Source organism: Pungitius pungitius, chromosome 9, assembly GCF_949316345.1.
Source record: "Pungitius pungitius chromosome 9, fPunPun2.1, whole genome shotgun sequence".
NCBI classification, from domain to species: domain Eukaryota; kingdom Metazoa; phylum Chordata; class Actinopteri; order Perciformes; family Gasterosteidae; genus Pungitius; species Pungitius pungitius.
Genome location: NC_084908.1, coordinates 21,561,696 through 21,578,245, shown reverse-complemented (window position 1 = coordinate 21,578,245; position 16,550 = coordinate 21,561,696). Strand labels below are relative to the sequence as shown.

Sequence of the window (16,550 nt, the reverse complement as noted above, 5' to 3'; positions counted from 1 at the left end):
AATGCATTGCATCAGGACATTATGGGATGGAAATGATAGTTCCAGGAATTAGAGAAACCAGTTACCAAGGAAACAGAAATAACTGTGACTGTGGCAAAATATATAAATAAAAGTGTTATTTTTATTTGTTGTTTAATGTATTTCATGTATTTAGCTATTTAATATTTCACATATTTCATCGTAGTTTCCTCGATTAGTGGATTACTCAAATAATGGTTAGTTGCAGCCCGTATTTTAGATGCTTTTTGTAACATTACATCGGGGGTCGGTACCTGGAAGCGGAGGATGATGGTCCAGATGAGGCCCAGAGTCAGCCGATGGTTCCCGTCCACAATGTCGTGACAACCCATGTTCTCCAGGTGAACCCGCTGCTCCTTCAGGAACTGAAGAGCTTTGTCCACGTTCTCCAGACAGTGAATACGCATCCGGCCTTTGGTGGGCTTTGGCTGGATGCCCCCGAGGAGGAGAAGAAGAAGGGAACATCTGGTAAGGACGTGGGGGTCAGAGGTCGTGGGGCTGCAGGCCTCTGACCTCCACCAGGTGAGCTTTGGTCACACCTGGACTTCATTACCCAGCATCCTCCAACCAGGAAGCATTAAAACTGCAGTCGCTTTGCAACGTTTGTTTCTTAAAACATTTTAAATATTCAGAAAATCATTTTATGATCAATGCGAAAGGTGTACTTTAATATACTGTGTGTACTGTACCTTTCCCTGACATGTGTGTACTGTGTGTATACTGTGTGTATACTGTGTGTACTGTACCAGCCTCTCCCCTGACATGTGTGTACTGTGTGTATACTGTGTGTACTGTACCAGCCTCTCCCCTGACATGTGTGTACTGTGTATACTGTGTGTACTGTACCTTTCCCTGACATGTGTGTACTGTGTGTATACTGTGTGTACTGTACCAGCCTCTCCCCTGACATGTGTGTACTGTGTGTACTGTGTATACTGTGTGTACTGTGTGTACTGTGTGTATACTGTGTGTACACTGTGTGTGTACTGTGTGTGCTGTGTGTACTGTACCAGCCTCTCCCCTGACATGTGTGTACTGTGTGTACTGTGTGTATACTGTGTGTACACTGTGTGTGTACTGTGTGTACTGTGTGTACTGTACCAGCCTCTCCCCTGACAGGACCTCCAGCAGTTTGATCAGCATTCGTCCGTCTCTCAGGTCCATGTAGAGGTCTGTGATCCTGCAGGAGACTCTGGACAAGTGAGAGTTTACCCATTTGGTGAAGGTCTTCTTCTGCACCGCCTCCCGCTCATCTACACACACACAAACACACACACACACACACACACACACACACACACACACACAGTAGGTTACATGATGTTTAACTATCAGGGTGTCTGCAAAGAGCCAATCAGGAGATTTTGATCAAATATTCAAATACGGTTACTTTCAGGTTATTCACAGTATTTATTTGTATTGTTTGTGGTATTGAGAGTAGGAGAAGAAGTAGAACGTTGAGATGAACCCAGAGGAAAATGGTGAAGATGTTCTGTGAACCCAGAGAAGGAGGAGAGAACATGCAGAAAGATGCTCAAACCCACAACCGTCTTCTGTGGGGAGACAGTACCAACAACATTCCTTTATGAATATCAGCCAATGACATTAGACTTTCACAATGATGTCATCGAGGATGTGAACAGGAGGGGGGGGGTTCCCTTCATTGTTCCTTCAAATTCCTTACTGAAGGACAGGAAATAAGAAACAAACATCCTGCACACACACACACACGCACACACTTTCTTTTGCTATAAATCACTTATATAATGATATAGCAGATATGAATCATCTGTTAATCCAGCAGCATCATAAATAACTCCATTAAACACACTTAAAGGTCTCAACGTGATGCAGAAACATGACGCCGTGTTTTGGTTTCTTCTGGACTAGATTGGACACGACTGACATTGTTTATGATAAAAAAATCTAATCTAGTGTCCCAAAGTAGAACCAGAACCAGGGAGTCCCGACCAATCAGCAGAGAGCGCCGGTCTCCTCTAAATGAATTAGTCAGCTGATTGGACGTAATGAGAGTCTGCAGAGAAACAACATCCACCTGTCAGCAGAGCAGGACTCATCCCGCCACAATAAAACACCTGAGACTTGACCCTTTCAGTGTGAGCACCTTCAAAATAAAATAAAATGAAAAAAAGAAAATTCCTCCAGAATAAAACACCTGAGACTGTTGAAACTTGCTGTGAAGAAGCGCTCAGTGTTTAAATATAAGAGGGATCAATTGGACCAGAGGTCACTTACTGGCGGACCGGATCCGGACCAAAAGCTAAAAAAGACGGTAGTGATTTAAACGTGACGGTGCAGCTTAAAGCACCGACCAATAGCATTCGAGTTAAACCATCCCATGTGACACCACTCGACCAATCGAGTCTTTGCATTCCAGGCATCCAGATAAGAAAAGAAAGACATTAATCCATAAAGGACGGATGGTTAAACGTCATCATGAGGCTCAATGAGCTCCTCCACGTGATGCATTCAGGTACAGGTTTAAAGTCCTGGAAAAACTAGCTCTTAATTCTCCCAAAGTAGTATATGTTAATGTTAATGTAAAGTTATATTGTATATATTCTATCAAACATGGACCATGGTTTTAGATTATTGATACATTGCTGGGACAGAAAAGGGTAAATTTAAGCTCATCTTCCTGTTATTGAAGCACTTTATTTGAACACATTTGTTTTTAGATGCAGTCCTACTTTTATTTAGTCAAGTGAGAGAACATTATTTATATTTGCAGTCACACATATATGTTCAGTTCTTTGACGATAAATACTGTAGAATCTGAATTCATTGGATGAGTTGGTCGTGTATTGATTACCTGCATTGATGCACATGATGATCGACCAGACCTTTGCTTCTAGAATGTTCTACCTGGACCTGAACCAGGAGATGAATGAGTGACGTGGGGGGGGGTCCTACCTGCCAGCGCTTTGATGCGGGAGCGCTCAAAGAGGCGGGCCGAGCTGTTCTCGTTGTCCCACTCCTCGTCCCAGCGGTTGTTGACCGTGTCGTTGCTGCTGTACTGCTGCTGCAGCTCCAGGTGATCCAAGTCGGCAGCGACCGTCGTCATCGTGACCTTTCACCTCTGACACACGCCTCGAAGTCAGTGGGGACGCGTCCTCATCGGCGGCTTCAGGCCGAGTCCTAAAGGACGCCAGGATCAATAAGAATATGTATATATATATGTGTATACACAATGTGTGTACACATAAGTACACAACCTCACTCCACACGTCTCAGACCACCTGTCACTCAAACTTTATGTTTGATCAGCCACATGCAATAAACTACATATGATGTGACGACGCCGCGATGATGTAATGATGTTGTGCCACAAGAAGCCTTGCTGAGCTCCCATTGGCTGCTTGGTCAGGTGACTAATGCAGGAAGTGAAGAGCTCCTTGATCACATCAGACTTATTGACTGAGCAGAAAAGGATCCATTAAGGACGTCCTCAGGGACCATTAACAGAGCCCATTTCCCAGAATCCTCTGCTGGATGATGGAAACAACTCTTTAAGGGCTGCCGGTCAGAGGTCAAAGGTCGTAGGGTAACTCAACGAGAAGCAGAGGTGGCAGTAAACAAGTACGCTGACTTAAGTACTGGAATTGTACTTGCAGGTACTACTTGTACTTGTACTCCATGTTGAGACACACAAGGTCCTCACAGACATCATCTAATGAATTAAACATGAATCCTAATAGCAGAGAGAAGACGGTAAAAGTAAAAAGGAGTATAAACAGATCATTTGGTCCAGAGTAAACTGGAAGGCTGACAGGAAAGAGGGGCGGGGGGCAGGAAGTGTTCTGGGCCCCTCCCTCTGGGTCCACATCGCTCCACATTCCACAAACATGACGACAGCCACAGAAACATGTGTTAGCATATTAGCTTGTAACAAACAAACGTTATCTGTGTTTAGCGTAGCTTAGCATGGACACCAGCAAAAGGGAGTTGCTTTGTGTGTGTGGAATAAATATCTGTATCTGAAAGAAGAACTTAAAATACCATCAAACCTCCTTCAGAGCCTCACAGTCACAGCTGAGGAAACACACAACATCCACAGAGCAGAGGTTGTGTGTGTGTGTGTGTGTGTGACAGCTGCTGAAGGGAGACAGGTGTGACACACAGACACACACACACACACACACACACATGTTGATCAGACATCGAACACAGAACTCATTCATTGGGACGACACAGAGCAGCTGGAGACACACAAACACACACCTGCATTGTCAAGTTTTAAAGGATGACGTTGTTGTTGTAATTAATCCCACTGCCCCGCTCAGTAAGCCCCGCCCTGTGCAGCATTGAAGCGCTACCATTGGCCAGTCACCTAAGCTCCTAGAAGTCAATGTCTGACCTCATCCAGCTGCTTGGTTACCTGAGGGAGGGAATCAGTTAATGAAGCGTGTAGCCCCGCCCTAAAGCATCCTGCTTCATGCTCTATCAGAGACCTGTCAATCAGCATTAGGCCCCGCCCTAAAGCATCCTGCTTCATGCTCTATCAGAGACCTGTCAATCAGCATTAGGCCCCGCCCTAAAGCATCCTGCTTCATGCTCTATCAGAGACCTGTCAATCAGCGTGTAGCCCCGCCCTAAAGCATCCTGCTTCAAGCTATATCAGAGACCTGTCAATCAGCATTAGGCCCCGCCCTAAAGCATCCTGCTTCATGCTCTATCAGAGACCTGTCAATCAGCGTGTAGCCCCGCCCTAAAGCATCCTGCTTCATGCTCTATCAGAGACCTGTCAATCAGCATTAGGCCCCGCCCTAAAGCATCCTGCTTCATGCTCTATCAGAGACCTGTCAATCAGCATTAGGCCCCGCCCTAAAGCATCCTGCTTCATGCTCTATCAGAGACCTGTCAATCAGCGTGTAGCCCCGCCCTAAAGCATCCTGCTTCAAGCTATATCAGAGACCTGTCAATCAGCATTAGGCCCCGCCCTAAAGCATCCTGCTTCATGCTCTATCAGAGACCTGTCAATCAGCATTAGGCCCCGCCCTAAAGCATCCTGCTTCATGCTCTATCAGAGACCTGTCAATCAGCATTAGGCCCCGCCCTAAAGCATCCTGCTTCATGCTCTATCAGAGACCTGTCAATCAGCATTAGGCCCCGCCCTAAAGCATCCTGCTTCATGCTCTATCAGAGACCTGTCAATCAGCATTAGGCCCCGCCCTAAAGCATCCTGCTCTATGCTCTATCAGAGACCTGTCAATCAGCATTAGGCCCCGCCCTAAAGCATCCTGCTCTATGCTCTATCAGAGACCTGTCAATCAGTGTGTAGCCCCGCCCTAAAGCATCCTGCTCTATGCTCTATCAGAGACCTGTCAATCAGCGTGTAGCCCCGCCCTAAAGCATCCTGCTTTATGCTCTATTAGAGACCTGTCAACCTGTCAAGCGTTAGGCCCCGCCCTAAATCCTCTCCTCTTTATGGTCTGTTTGACTCTAAATGGACCATAATTTACTAAATGAACATCATGCTGCATTGAAGAAGACTTGAAACTAGAGACTGAGACCATGAACTCATGTTTACAATGTTTACTGAGGGAATAAATCAAGAGAGAAGTAGAGTTCTCATTCTAGAATAAAGCTAACAATACAAGCGAGCTAATAGACTGTGACGTGATGAGAACATCTGGTCTCTGATTGGACAAACACACTCATCCATGTCATTCATTCACTCATTAAGTTAACAATGTGTGTGGATGAATGTATACATATAAGCAGAAGCACCGATGAGACCAAACAGAGTCAACTGGTCCAGAAACAGAAGAAATAACTTCTGAATCAATACAAGACACAATGAAGGTGAAGCCCAAAGCAAAATAACTAGTGTCCTTCTGGTTTAGATACTAGCAATGCTATGCTATGCTATGCTATGCTATGCTGTCTGATCAAACAGATGTAAACAACCACACATTGTACACCACCCAAACAACTTCTCTGGTTCCTCTGGCATCGATCCTTCCTGTGAGGACACCACTTCCTGTCGGGAGCCATTAACACTAATGGGCTCTCAGAGGATATGGATCTCCTTCAGCATTGTTTTCCAAGTGTTCTATGCAGTGTCTGGAGAACAACACTGGGGGAGATCCTTCTGTGGTCCTACATAGGCTTTTCCTTCAATGACTTCAGTTCCCAAACGCCCCTCAGTTGATGGAGTTTACTGGTTAAAGGAACGTTGAGAGAACATCTAAATACAAAGAGAGAACAAGGGGGAACATCTACAGAACATCTACAGACCGTCTATAGAACATCTACAGAACGTCTATAGAACGTCTACAGACCGTCTATAGAACATCTACAGACCGTCTATAGAACATCTACAGACCGTCTATAGAACATCTACAGACCGTCTATAGAACATCTACAGAACGTCTATAGAACATCTACAGAACGTCTATAGAACGTCTACAGACCGTCTATAGAACATCTGGACATCATCTGGAGAACATCTACGGAGGGCCTAGAGAACGTAAATGAAGCGCAGAGGCTGGTGATGACTTGCATCCTTATCTGTAAACATTTGATCAATCGAATGTCAGAAAACAAGCCCATCAAAAGTTTCCTGTTCATCAAACTAGAGAAGCATCAAACGATGAAGAGGAGGAAGAAGAATGATCAGAAATTTGGTTTCTCTGGCGGCTGCTTATTGACCATCAAGAGAAAACACAAACATGATTCCAGGAGGTTCTGGGGACCGCTTCTTCTCTCCCCATCCCAGAAGGTTCTGTTTATTGTCCTGAACGCGCGCGCACACAAACGCGCGCGCTTGCATGGCCGTGCACGCACACACCTCCTCCTCCTCCCGCGGCCACGCCTGGTTCTGCTCCATGCATGGCGCACCGCTATTCTCCTCCATCCTCCAGACTGATGGCTGCTGGGGGGGGCGGGGGGGGACACGCGGGCTGAGGAGCACCGCGACCCGGGCGTAAGACCCCGGGAGGACCAGAGGAGACGAACCGGGCCTCCCGGAGGACTCACAGCCGCAGACAGAGTCTCCTCAGACGGGTAAGTTTAACGGAGGATCCGATGCAATCACGGCGGAAATGTAACGGAGTCCCGATCAGACCAGACCAGGAGGAGCTGCTTACCTGCTCAGAAGATCTCAGAGTCTGCAAACTTCAGCCGAGGACGAGAGGAGTCCGACGGGAGGAGCGACAGACGGGAGGCTGCTGCAGGGAATGACGGGAAAGAATCCGCACTGCCCCCCCTCCTCACTCCTCCCCTTCCTCCTCCCCCTCCTCCTCCTCCTCCTCCGCCCACCTCCCCACCCTCCAAACGCACGCTAGCTGCGTCCTCACGAGGACCTGGTTCCGGTCTAAGAGGGCGGGTCCTCAACGGACCGCATAGGCTGAAACGGGACAGTGTGGCCTGCGGGGGACTTCCTGCCTGCTCCCGTTGCCTAGCAACCTGCTGCTTGAAAGTAAAAGCCCCAAAACGCGTCATGCTCTTCTTATTCTATTTAGTTTAAGAACATATGCTCGTCCTTCAGAGCATGACGTATTCAGGCTGAGAGGATTCATTGTAAATTCTAATTAAATATGACTTTTATCAGAAGTTCAGGGTTTCACCTTTAAGGAGATCAATAACCTGATGGATGGCTTCTCTTCCATATCTTAAGGGTGGCCCCACTAGAGAGCTGCTCCATAGGGTTACTTGTTGTTCTTAGAGTCTTACAAAGTAGGGTGGGGGCCGGAGCCTTCACGAGTCAGGGCTCATCCAGGCAACGTCACAGAGACACAGAGACACAGAGACATGCTCATCCAGAATGCATGAGATGACCCCCCCCCCCCCACCACCCAGGTGGAAGGAGAAGAGCCTTTTATTGAGGGTTGAGTGGAACAGAGGACCAGGCCCCCCCCAGGAGAAGAGCCTGTTATTGAGGGTTGAGGGGAACAGAGGACCCGGCCCCCCCAGGAGAAGAGCCTGTTATTGAGGGTTGAGGGGAACAGAGGACCCGGCCCCCCCAGGAGGCAGCAGTCAGAAATCCAGCCACTCGGTCATGTAGATGCAGTGAGACGGAGAGATCTCTCCTCCGTCGTGACAGTCCTCAAACACCTGAGGACAGAAAGCAGGAAGTCAGCGGGGGCCAATGGGAACGCTCTAACCCCCCCGATGCCTCGTTACCGGGCAGAGTCCGCAGGGCGTCCTGACCAGGCCCGTGGGCTGGATGACGGCGTTGACCCCGCGGTACAGCTTCATCTGTCCGTCCACGCTGCCCGCCGTGCCCTCCTTGGCGGCGATGACGCTCATCTCCACCTTCCCGTCGTAGATCAGCGTGTTCAGGATGGTCTCGATGTCGTCCATGGACAGGTCCACCTGGCGTTAAACACCTGTCAATCACCCTCAGCGAAGACAAGCGGTAACAACGTGTGTGATGTCATAAAGGGGGCGGAGCTGGGAGGCTTCACCTTGCTGATTCCCAGCTCACAGATGTACTTCCAGACTTCATGGGAGGTGGCGAAAGAACTGTTCCTCTGAACCATGGGGCTCTGCTTACTGTCAGTGGCGGCTTCCGCCTGAACACACCGCAGGTCATGTGACAACCATCAGACACCATCACAGGAGCGACACAAGCAAAATCATATTCAGAATAATAATAATTAGAATCATTTCCTCATCAGAATAAGTTTCCACAAAGATATTTTGAACCTTGCTCTGAAGGAACTTGAAGCACTGCTGGTTGAGAACTTCAACGAACTCGGACTCAAAGTCCTGGTCGCTGTACCAGGCGCCGCCCGTCACCGAGCGGTCCGGCTGCAGGTTGTACAGCATGTACACCTTCTTCTTGGAGGCCTGCACACAAGCAACGGGGGGGGGGGGGGGTCAGGGGAGGAACCGGGTCCACGCCGCTGAAGGTGACGCTTGAAACTCACAGCCACGGATTTGACGGCTTTGATGAGTTTCTTGCTCTCCAGGTTCTTCAGGATCTTGTTGACCTCGGTCAGGGGGAGGTTGCTCTTAAAGCGGATGTCTCTGCTCCAGATCCCTAGAGACCAGAATCTCAGGGTTAGACCAGGACTAACTAGAGCGGTGCCCATGTAGGAACAATCAGAGGCCCCTCAAGGCCTTAAACCTGGACTCTTCAGGCTACCTTTGTTTCCTGCATCCTCGATCACCTGATAGACCAACTTCTCCTGGTTGTCGGAGCCTTTCATTTTACTGAAACGCAAGAAGAAGAACTCAGAAGGTAGATCACCAGAGAGGTCAGGAGGATGATCCTCATTGGAGGTGAAGAAGAAGAGGTTACCTGGCGCCCTGCGTGTCCTTCATCCGGTACAGGAGACCTGAACTGTTCCTCAGCAGGTCCAGCTGACCCTGGAACCAATCACACTGATCAGAACACAGAGCACATGACAACACTGGGGCTGGATTCAAATTGTCAAAAGACCTTCTAACGTCTATTCCTCACCACCGTTCCTTGACCTCTGTGACGTCACAAAGAAGCATCCGAGATGCCTTCATGTGTCGTTACAGTGCGAGTCATGAAGAAGACACAGAACCAGCTTCAAAGGAAACTTACATACATGAGTCACGCTAATGGTTACTCACAGGATTTAAATTTTGCCGCCGCAAGGAATTGTGGGACGGAATGACCTCCTTTCCTACCGTAAAGGATGGTGCAGTGAAAGGAGCCAAGTAAGGAAGCATTGAGGCTCCTTTCCTTAGGGTTAGAGAACAGAAGAGCTCTCATCATGACATCACTTCCACTACTTCACTACACTCAGTGAGGAACCTTCATGAGAACATTGACAATTCGAATCCAGTCCAATCCGACCAATCAGGAGAGAGAAGTGAGAGGAGCCGTCAGACTGACCAATGACAGCAGCTTGTTGATGACCATGGCTCTCTGCTGAGGCTCCAGGTGAGGCATGTCGTTCTGGATCACCTGGTCTGTGATGCCATGAGGGAGCTGCTGACACAGCTCTTTGATCCTGGGGACGGACACACACACACACACACACACACACAGACACACACACGGACACACACACACGGACACACACACACACACGGACACACACACACACACGGACGGACACACAAAGGCTTGACGTAAACACGGAAGTCCTTTCCCCACGTGGCTGCGCGTCCCGGTGCTCCGGTAAACACCGGGCTGTTTACCGGCTGTTTACCGGGCTGTATACCGGTGTTTACCGGACTGTATACCGGTGTTTAGGGGGCCGTGTGCGGCCCGTGAGCCGAACTCACTGCGGCCAAAGTGTTGCATCCAAGTTAACTTTAGTGCGCATGACGTGTGAAGTAACGGAGCCGGGTTCGGTTCTGTGGGCTCACCTGTTCTCCACCTCCACCACGTCCAACACGTTCGTCTCCTTCTTCAACTTCCCCTCCGACATCTTGCTCTGGTTGTGTCTTCTCCCTGTTATTTAGCCTGGAAGCTAACGTTGGGTCAGGCAGCCATGTTGGTTCCGGGTCCTTAAAGTCCGCGGGTCGCCCTGAAAACTGCCTGCTAAATAAATCATTTTCACATTTAAAATAAAACATCCCCGTCAAAAAGACCATAAAGACGATGTTAAAGACGTATAGAATCCCCAGAAGTTCCAACTCATGGACTTTTCTGCAGAAGAAGTTGTTCATTGAAACGAAACAAAAAAAGCTGTGCCTGAAGAGGCGCGTCACCATGACGACGCGTCGGCAGCAGGACCTCGTTGTCATGGTGACGCGTCAGTTCAACAAAAGTCTCCTTTGTTCCATCAGCTGAAGTAAGACCTTATTCCGTGATTCTCTATTATTCGTGTTTATTTAAGTAACGTTACTTATACACAGCTGTAATAGCAGCTCATTATTATTGTGTCAAGTATCATCATTTCATTATTTACTGCTTAAACACTAAAACTGTTCTGATATCTGCTTTGTAAGTATGTACGTTTTCTTTGAATTCAGGACTTGTGACTGTTATTCCACACTGTCGTACTTGATGAATTGATTGACAGGCAGACTGCATCGTCATGACAGCAGGAGCAGTGTCAGCTCCGCTCATCATTCCCATGATGCACCTGCAGACTCACAGAGCCAAAACCCACATAGACACCAACACACCTGTCTCCATCCAATCAGGTACAAGCGCACAGCTCTGTCCTCTCCCCCTCACCTTCATCACCTTCATCATCACCCGTCTGTCCAGGTGTCTTTTCAGGGAGATGAGACATGATGTGGAGGACCTGTCCTCATCAGATCTTCTCTCCTCACCATGTCTCGTGTTCTCCTGTCCTACTCTCCTGGTGTCCTAGACACCCCTGAGGTTCTGATCTTTTACACTCTGGATGGGTCCAAGCCGTCTTTCGGGTCTCGGGGGTCAAAGGGCAGCAGGAGGTACGTCGATCCAATTCTGCTGCCTGCAGGTCGAGTGGCCATCAGAGCCGTCGCTGTCACCAGGTAACTGGTCCCCTGACACACCCACACTCGTGATGTCACTTCCTGTCCAGCCTCTGTTTCACTAACATCAACATCTGTGACTGAAGACTGATGAATACTCTCGTCTGTCTCTCTAGAGACGGCAGAGACAGCTCCACAGTGACCAAGGTTTTCTCTGTAGAACTCGTCGAGTCAAACGAGGATCAAGTAAGATTCCATCTCCTGTCAGAGATTTCAAGTACAGGATCAAGTTTGAAACTGTTGAAGCTTTTCATTTCAGTCTGAAGGAACCTTGCTAGACTCTTCTGGTCCTTCATTGAAGCCCCCAGGTCTGTGACTCTGTTACTCTAGAAACTAATATATATATATATATATATATATGTAATATACTGTTAAATGACAAAACACCTGTCCTCCATCAGGTCCTCGTTTCCTGACCAGTCGACTGGGCTCTCCCCCCAAACCACAACCAGCTGGATCCTCCCAACGTTCCCAGTCAGCGGTGACCAGACAGCAGACGGACTTCCTGCGGTAGGGACACAAGTCTCCTCTGATGTGTCCTCGTCTCCTTCTGAAAACCAAACCAGCAAGTAGACCTGTCCCTCTACCTGTCCGTCTGTCTCTACCTGTGTGTCCAGGTGTGCTCAGTGTCAGAGTCCTCGTCCTTCTGATCCTTTCTGTGGGTTCTGTGCTCAGTGTGGATCTTCACTTCCTGTGTTAGATGAGCAGAGACAGCCCCCCGCTAAGGGAGGACAGGTACCTCACCTTCCCCCTTCTCCCTGGATTCAGCTCATTGAACATGATATAAATTACACTGAATATTAATATTCACCGTGTGTGTGTGTGTGTGTGTCTCAGGTGCTCCGGTGTGTGTTGTGTAACTCTCTGGTTCATGTAAACTCTCACACGTGTTTAATCTGCGAGGCCGTCGTCCATCAAGAACCTGCCCAGTCCAGCCTTGCACTTCAGGTACCCCCCCCACACACACACACACACACACACACACACACACACACACACACGCTCCTCGTCCAGCTCGATGCACAAACTATTGAGTTGAACGTACCTGTGTCTCTACGTGATCAGTGATGCTGAATCTCACCTGTAGTCCAGCAGCTGACCACACACTATCAGTGACGTATCTGTGTGCCTCAGCAGCCCAGTGCCCCCCCCTCTGTGGGCTGCAGGAGCTGGAGCTGCTCCAGGTGTAACAGGTGTAACCGGGCTGACGCCAGGTTCTGTGACTGGTGCGGCACCAAGGTGAGCAGGTAGACGTAATCCTTTTATTCATGAAACTCACCACAACACACTGGCGATACATGTCAACACTCCCCATTTTTCTGGGAAACTCCAGAATTGCAAAGCTCGGGGAGTGAAGCATTGTGGGAAACGTAGTGCTGTGTGTTCTAGTCCGGTCACGCAGCCAGCTGTGTGGTTTGTTGGCGCTGCGGAGCGAATGGACACCTGTACGCCTTCTACTGCACAACCTGTGGCGCCTTCCTGGAAGCCCCGCCCCCACCAACATCCTGCAGTGACATCACGCGACCTGTTGGGGCTGCCGCCACACTCCAGGTACGCGGTCATGATGTATCTCCTAATGACCAACATGTGACACACACACACACTGTCTCTACATGTGTCAGCAGGGGTCCGCCCCCTGGAGAGCCACGCCCTCCTCCGCCCCCCCTCCAACCACAGAGGGACCAACGCCCAGAAAGGAGCAGTCCACGCAGACAGTTGGACTCTATTACCCATCAGCCACTGAGCTTCAGAGGAAGGAAACACAGAGGAAACTTCATCTGAGCAAGCAGCATTCAACCAGAGTCCAACATCCACTACTGACCTCCATCAGCCCAGGGAGAGGTGAAATAATACTACTAGTACTACTACTGACCTCCATCAGCCCAGGGAGAGGTGAAATAATACTACTAGTACTACTACTGACCTCCATCAGCCCAGGGAGAGGTGAAATAATACTACTAGTACTACTACTGACCTCCATCAGCCCAGGGAGAGGTGAAATAATACTACTAGTACTACTACTGACCTCCATCAGCCCAGCGAGAGGTGAAATAATACTACTAGTACTACTACTGACCTCCATCAGCCCAGGGAGAGGTGAAATAATACTACTAGTACTACTACTGACCTCCATCAGCCCAGCGAGAGGTGAAATAATACTACTAGTACTACTACTGACCTCCATCAGCCCAGGGAGAGGTGAAATAATACTACTAGTACTACTACTGACCTCCATCAGCCCAGGGAGAGGTGAAATAATACTACTAGTACTACTACTGACCTCCATCAGCCCAGGGAGAGGTGAAATAATACTACTAGTACTACTACTGACCTCCATCAGCCCAGGGAGAGGTGAAATAATACTACTAATACTACTACTGACCTCCATCAGCCCAGGGAGAGGTGAACTAATACTACTAGTACTACTACTGACCTCCATCAGCCCAGGGAGAGGTGAAATAATACTACTAGTACTACTACTGACCTCCATCAGCCCAGGGAGAGGTGAAATAATACTACTAGTACTACTACTGACCTCCATCAGCCCAGGGAGAGGTGAACTAATACTACTAATACTACTACTGACCTCCATCAGCCCAGGGAGAGGTGAACTAATACTACTAGTACTACTACTGACCTCCATCAGCCCAGGGAGAGGTGAAATAATACTACTAGTACTACTACTGACCTCCATCAGCCCAGGGAGAGGTGAAATAATACTACTAGTACTACTACTGACCTCCATCAGCCCAGGGAGAGGTGAAATAATACTACTAGTACTACTACTGACCTCCATCAGCCCAGGGAGAGGTGAAATAATACTACTAGTACTACTACTGACCTCCATCAGCCCAGCGAGAGGTGAAATAATACTACTAGTACTACTACTGACCTCCATCAGCCCAGGGAGAGGTGAAATAATACTACTAGTACTACTACTGACCTCCATCAGCCCAGCGAGAGGTGAAATAATACTACTAGTACTACTACTGACCTCCATCAGCCCAGCGAGAGGTGAAATAATACTACTAGTACTACTACTGACCTCCATCAGCCCAGGGAGAGGTGAAATAATACTACTAGTACTACTACTGACCTCCATCAGCCCAGCGAGAGGTGAAATAATACTACTAGTACTACTACTGACCTCCATCAGCCCAGGGAGAGGTGAAATAATACTACTAGTACTACTAGATCTGACATGGAGCGCTAGCATTGAGCTAGCATTAGCTTGTGGCCTGTTAGCAGGACGGGCTTCAAGTGTTCGGTCCCCTCCATCAAATGTGTCACCAGGTTTATCTCCTCCGTGTCCACCACAGACCTCCATCTACAGCACCGATCCCAAACCAAAGGAACCAGCAGTGTGTGACGCTGCTAAATGCTAATGATGAAAGCATCAATAGGACACAACATGGTCTGGTTATTACTGGTACTAGTTCTGACCCGTGTGGAGAAGAAACACCACCACTAATGGCGCTAGTTGTACAATTAGTGGTAGTATTTTTTTTTTTTTTTTTTACTAGTGACACTAGTAGTATTTCCTCCTGAATCAAACTCTTCTGTGTCCTCAGGTTTCTGGAGGAAGCAGCTGGATCATCTGTGTGCTCACCTGAGGAGCTACGTCCAGAACAACGCCCCCTTCAGGACCCTGCTGGGAGAACCTCGTCTGGGCCAGGTACGCTTAACCCGTACCTCACCTGTATCGTGACGTCACCGTCCTGATCCACTATGTGGACCGGTCTTGGTGTAGTCCTGGTCCTCTGTTGAAGCTCCTCGTAGAAAGGTTAAGTTCAGATCTTGTGATCACCTGACCAGGTGCGGTACCTCCTGTAGGTGTCAGGTGACGTCTTGTGCTCCTTCTCTCTTCAGATGGTTTCTGCTGCGATTCAAGAAGATCGTCACGAAGTCAGCTTGACCTTCAGCTTTGTGTCCGCCGGAGGAGGAGAACGTCAGGTCTGATGACCCGAAGGATCACGGTTCACTTCTGATCACTTCCTGTTTAGTGAGTGACGGGAGGCGGGTGTGTCGGTTCTCAGGTGGAGCAGGCAGGTGACGGCCTTGGACCCGCAGGTGGGGCCGAGACTCTGGGCGGCGAAGATAAAGCTAACGATGCTAACGACCCTCACAGACCGACCACGAAACCCAGACCTCCGGTGAGAAACCCGGCACAAAGGCCTGAACTCGCCTGACAAGCAATCGCCGCTGTCTGATTGGTTCTCGTGGTTCCAGGTGAGGGACGTGCAGCTGCTGAAGGAGCTCGGTCCAGGTCGAGGCCGGATCAGCATCATCCAGCAGCTCCTGGATCAGGTACAAGACGAACGCCTGCTGCCCGATGATCACCTGACATGGACTGATTGGTCCCTTCCCTCATCCCTCACCAGGGGGCGGACCCGTCCTGCTGCGACGCCAACGGACGCCACGCTCTGGCGGTTGCCGTGGTGAACGGCCACCATGACGTACTTCCTGTTTTAGTGCAGCGGGGAGCCGACGTGGATCAGCAGTCTCGAGGGTGAGTAGTACTTGTAGTACTACTTGTAGTACTACTACTAGTCGCCGGTGGGACGGCTACTAACTCTTCTTCGTCAGGATGAAGAACACGGCTCTGCATGAAGCTGCAGCTCTGGGCTCTGAAGGTCTGAAGGCTGCGGAGGTCCTGCTCAGGTATGAAACACCTGGTCCACTTGTACCAGTAAAACCAAAACACACAAAGGCAGCTGGTAAATGTAGGAGATTCAGCTGTTAATTGGTTGGACAGCTGTCACTTTAAATAAAGACAGGTGATGTAGCTCCTCCCACCTGCTCCCTCTCTCCCAGTTGCCGGGCGTCTTTAAGGCGGAGGAACGCGGGGGGCGGGACGCCGCTGGACGTGGCGCTGACCTCCGGGTACAGCGAGGCGGCCGCTCTGCTGGCCGCTCGCACCGGACTGGACATGCTGGGCAAACTGGGGAGACGCAGGGAGGACCTGGACGGGTTCTGATGGATCATCTGGTCCACACGCCGAAACACGGGGAACCGTGCTTCTGCACATGAGGCTCAACAGAGCATGTGACATGCGTCCAATGACATGATGAATACGAGGTCATTATTACATTAATAAAACTCGTTTCCTCTTA

At 49.2% G+C, this 16,550-nt stretch overlaps 3 protein-coding genes across 7 annotated transcripts in view; 1 reads left to right on the top strand and 2 right to left on the bottom strand.

Annotated features, from left to right (window-relative positions):
• LOC119217395 (spectrin beta chain, non-erythrocytic 1-like) overlaps nucleotides 1-7,275 on the bottom strand; it is a 21,943-nt gene extending 14,668 nt beyond the window's left edge. The window contains exons 1-4 of one of the 2 annotated variants that reach the window (XM_037470952.2): nucleotides 7,131-7,275; nucleotides 2,953-3,177; nucleotides 1,120-1,271; nucleotides 273-446 (exon numbers count right to left, since the gene is read on the bottom strand). In XM_037470952.2, coding sequence (XP_037326849.2) covers nucleotides 273-446; nucleotides 1,120-1,271; nucleotides 2,953-3,103 — 477 coding nt within the window. In that variant the 5' untranslated portion in view covers nucleotides 3,104-3,177; nucleotides 7,131-7,275. Of the gene's footprint in view, nucleotides 1-272; nucleotides 447-764; nucleotides 801-1,119; nucleotides 1,272-2,952; nucleotides 3,178-7,130 lie in introns of those variants that run through there. The other variant, XM_062564669.1, reaches the window with a different exon arrangement.
• dzank1 (double zinc ribbon and ankyrin repeat domains 1) lies at nucleotides 6,941-16,550 on the top strand. Of its 4 annotated transcripts, none has more exons than XM_062564671.1 (18): nucleotides 6,941-7,047; nucleotides 10,995-11,118; nucleotides 11,292-11,436; nucleotides 11,553-11,622; nucleotides 11,696-11,744; nucleotides 11,838-11,946; nucleotides 12,054-12,171; nucleotides 12,274-12,384; nucleotides 12,571-12,675; nucleotides 12,826-12,987; nucleotides 13,059-13,278; nucleotides 15,009-15,112; nucleotides 15,307-15,390; nucleotides 15,474-15,590; nucleotides 15,667-15,744; nucleotides 15,819-15,946; nucleotides 16,024-16,098; nucleotides 16,252-16,550. In XM_062564671.1, exons 2-18 carry the CDS (start codon nucleotides 11,010-11,012, stop codon nucleotides 16,412-16,414), a joined length of 1,947 nt encoding a protein of 648 aa, XP_062420655.1. In that variant the 5' UTR covers nucleotides 6,941-7,047; nucleotides 10,995-11,009; the 3' UTR covers nucleotides 16,415-16,550. The 4 variants fall into 4 exon arrangements, with proteins under 4 accessions (XP_062420655.1, XP_062420654.1, XP_062420657.1 ...); XM_062564670.1 differs by lacking the exon at nucleotides 6,941-7,047 and adding an exon at nucleotides 10,559-10,763; XM_062564673.1 differs by lacking the exon at nucleotides 6,941-7,047 and having other exon boundaries at nucleotides 10,770-11,118; nucleotides 12,574-12,675.
• polr3f (polymerase (RNA) III (DNA directed) polypeptide F) lies at nucleotides 7,848-10,547 on the bottom strand. Its single transcript, XM_037470958.2, has 9 exons — nucleotides 10,336-10,547; nucleotides 9,857-9,974; nucleotides 9,290-9,357; nucleotides 9,134-9,201; nucleotides 8,916-9,028; nucleotides 8,692-8,835; nucleotides 8,451-8,558; nucleotides 8,167-8,358; nucleotides 7,848-8,097 (listed from the first exon to the last, which is right to left on the bottom strand). Exons 1-9 carry the CDS (start codon nucleotides 10,395-10,397, stop codon nucleotides 8,020-8,022), a joined length of 951 nt encoding a protein of 316 aa, XP_037326855.1. The 5' UTR covers nucleotides 10,398-10,547; the 3' UTR covers nucleotides 7,848-8,019.

Excerpts from the sequence above, each read along its gene's own strand:
- dzank1 (XM_062564671.1), top strand. The coding sequence starts at position 11,010 with ATGACAGCAGGAGCAGTGTCAGCTCCGCTCATCATTCCCATGATGCAC. Across the intron at positions 11,745-11,837 it reads TCCTTCATTGAAGCCCCCAG|GTCCTCGTTTCCTGACCAGT; the intron begins GTCTGTGACTCT and ends GTCCTCCATCAG. Across the intron at positions 12,385-12,570 it reads AGTCCAGCCTTGCACTTCAG|CAGCCCAGTGCCCCCCCCTC; the intron begins GTACCCCCCCCA and ends TGTGTGCCTCAG.
- polr3f (XM_037470958.2), bottom strand. The coding sequence starts at position 10,397 with ATGTCGGAGGGGAAGTTGAAGAAGGAGACGAACGTGTTGGACGTGGTG. Across the intron at positions 9,975-10,335 it reads GTGGTGGAGGTGGAGAACAG|GATCAAAGAGCTGTGTCAGC; the intron begins GTGAGCCCACAG and ends GTCCGTCCCCAG. Across the intron at positions 8,559-8,691 it reads TCAAGTTCCTTCAGAGCAAG|GCGGAAGCCGCCACTGACAG; the intron begins GTTCAAAATATC and ends CGGTGTGTTCAG.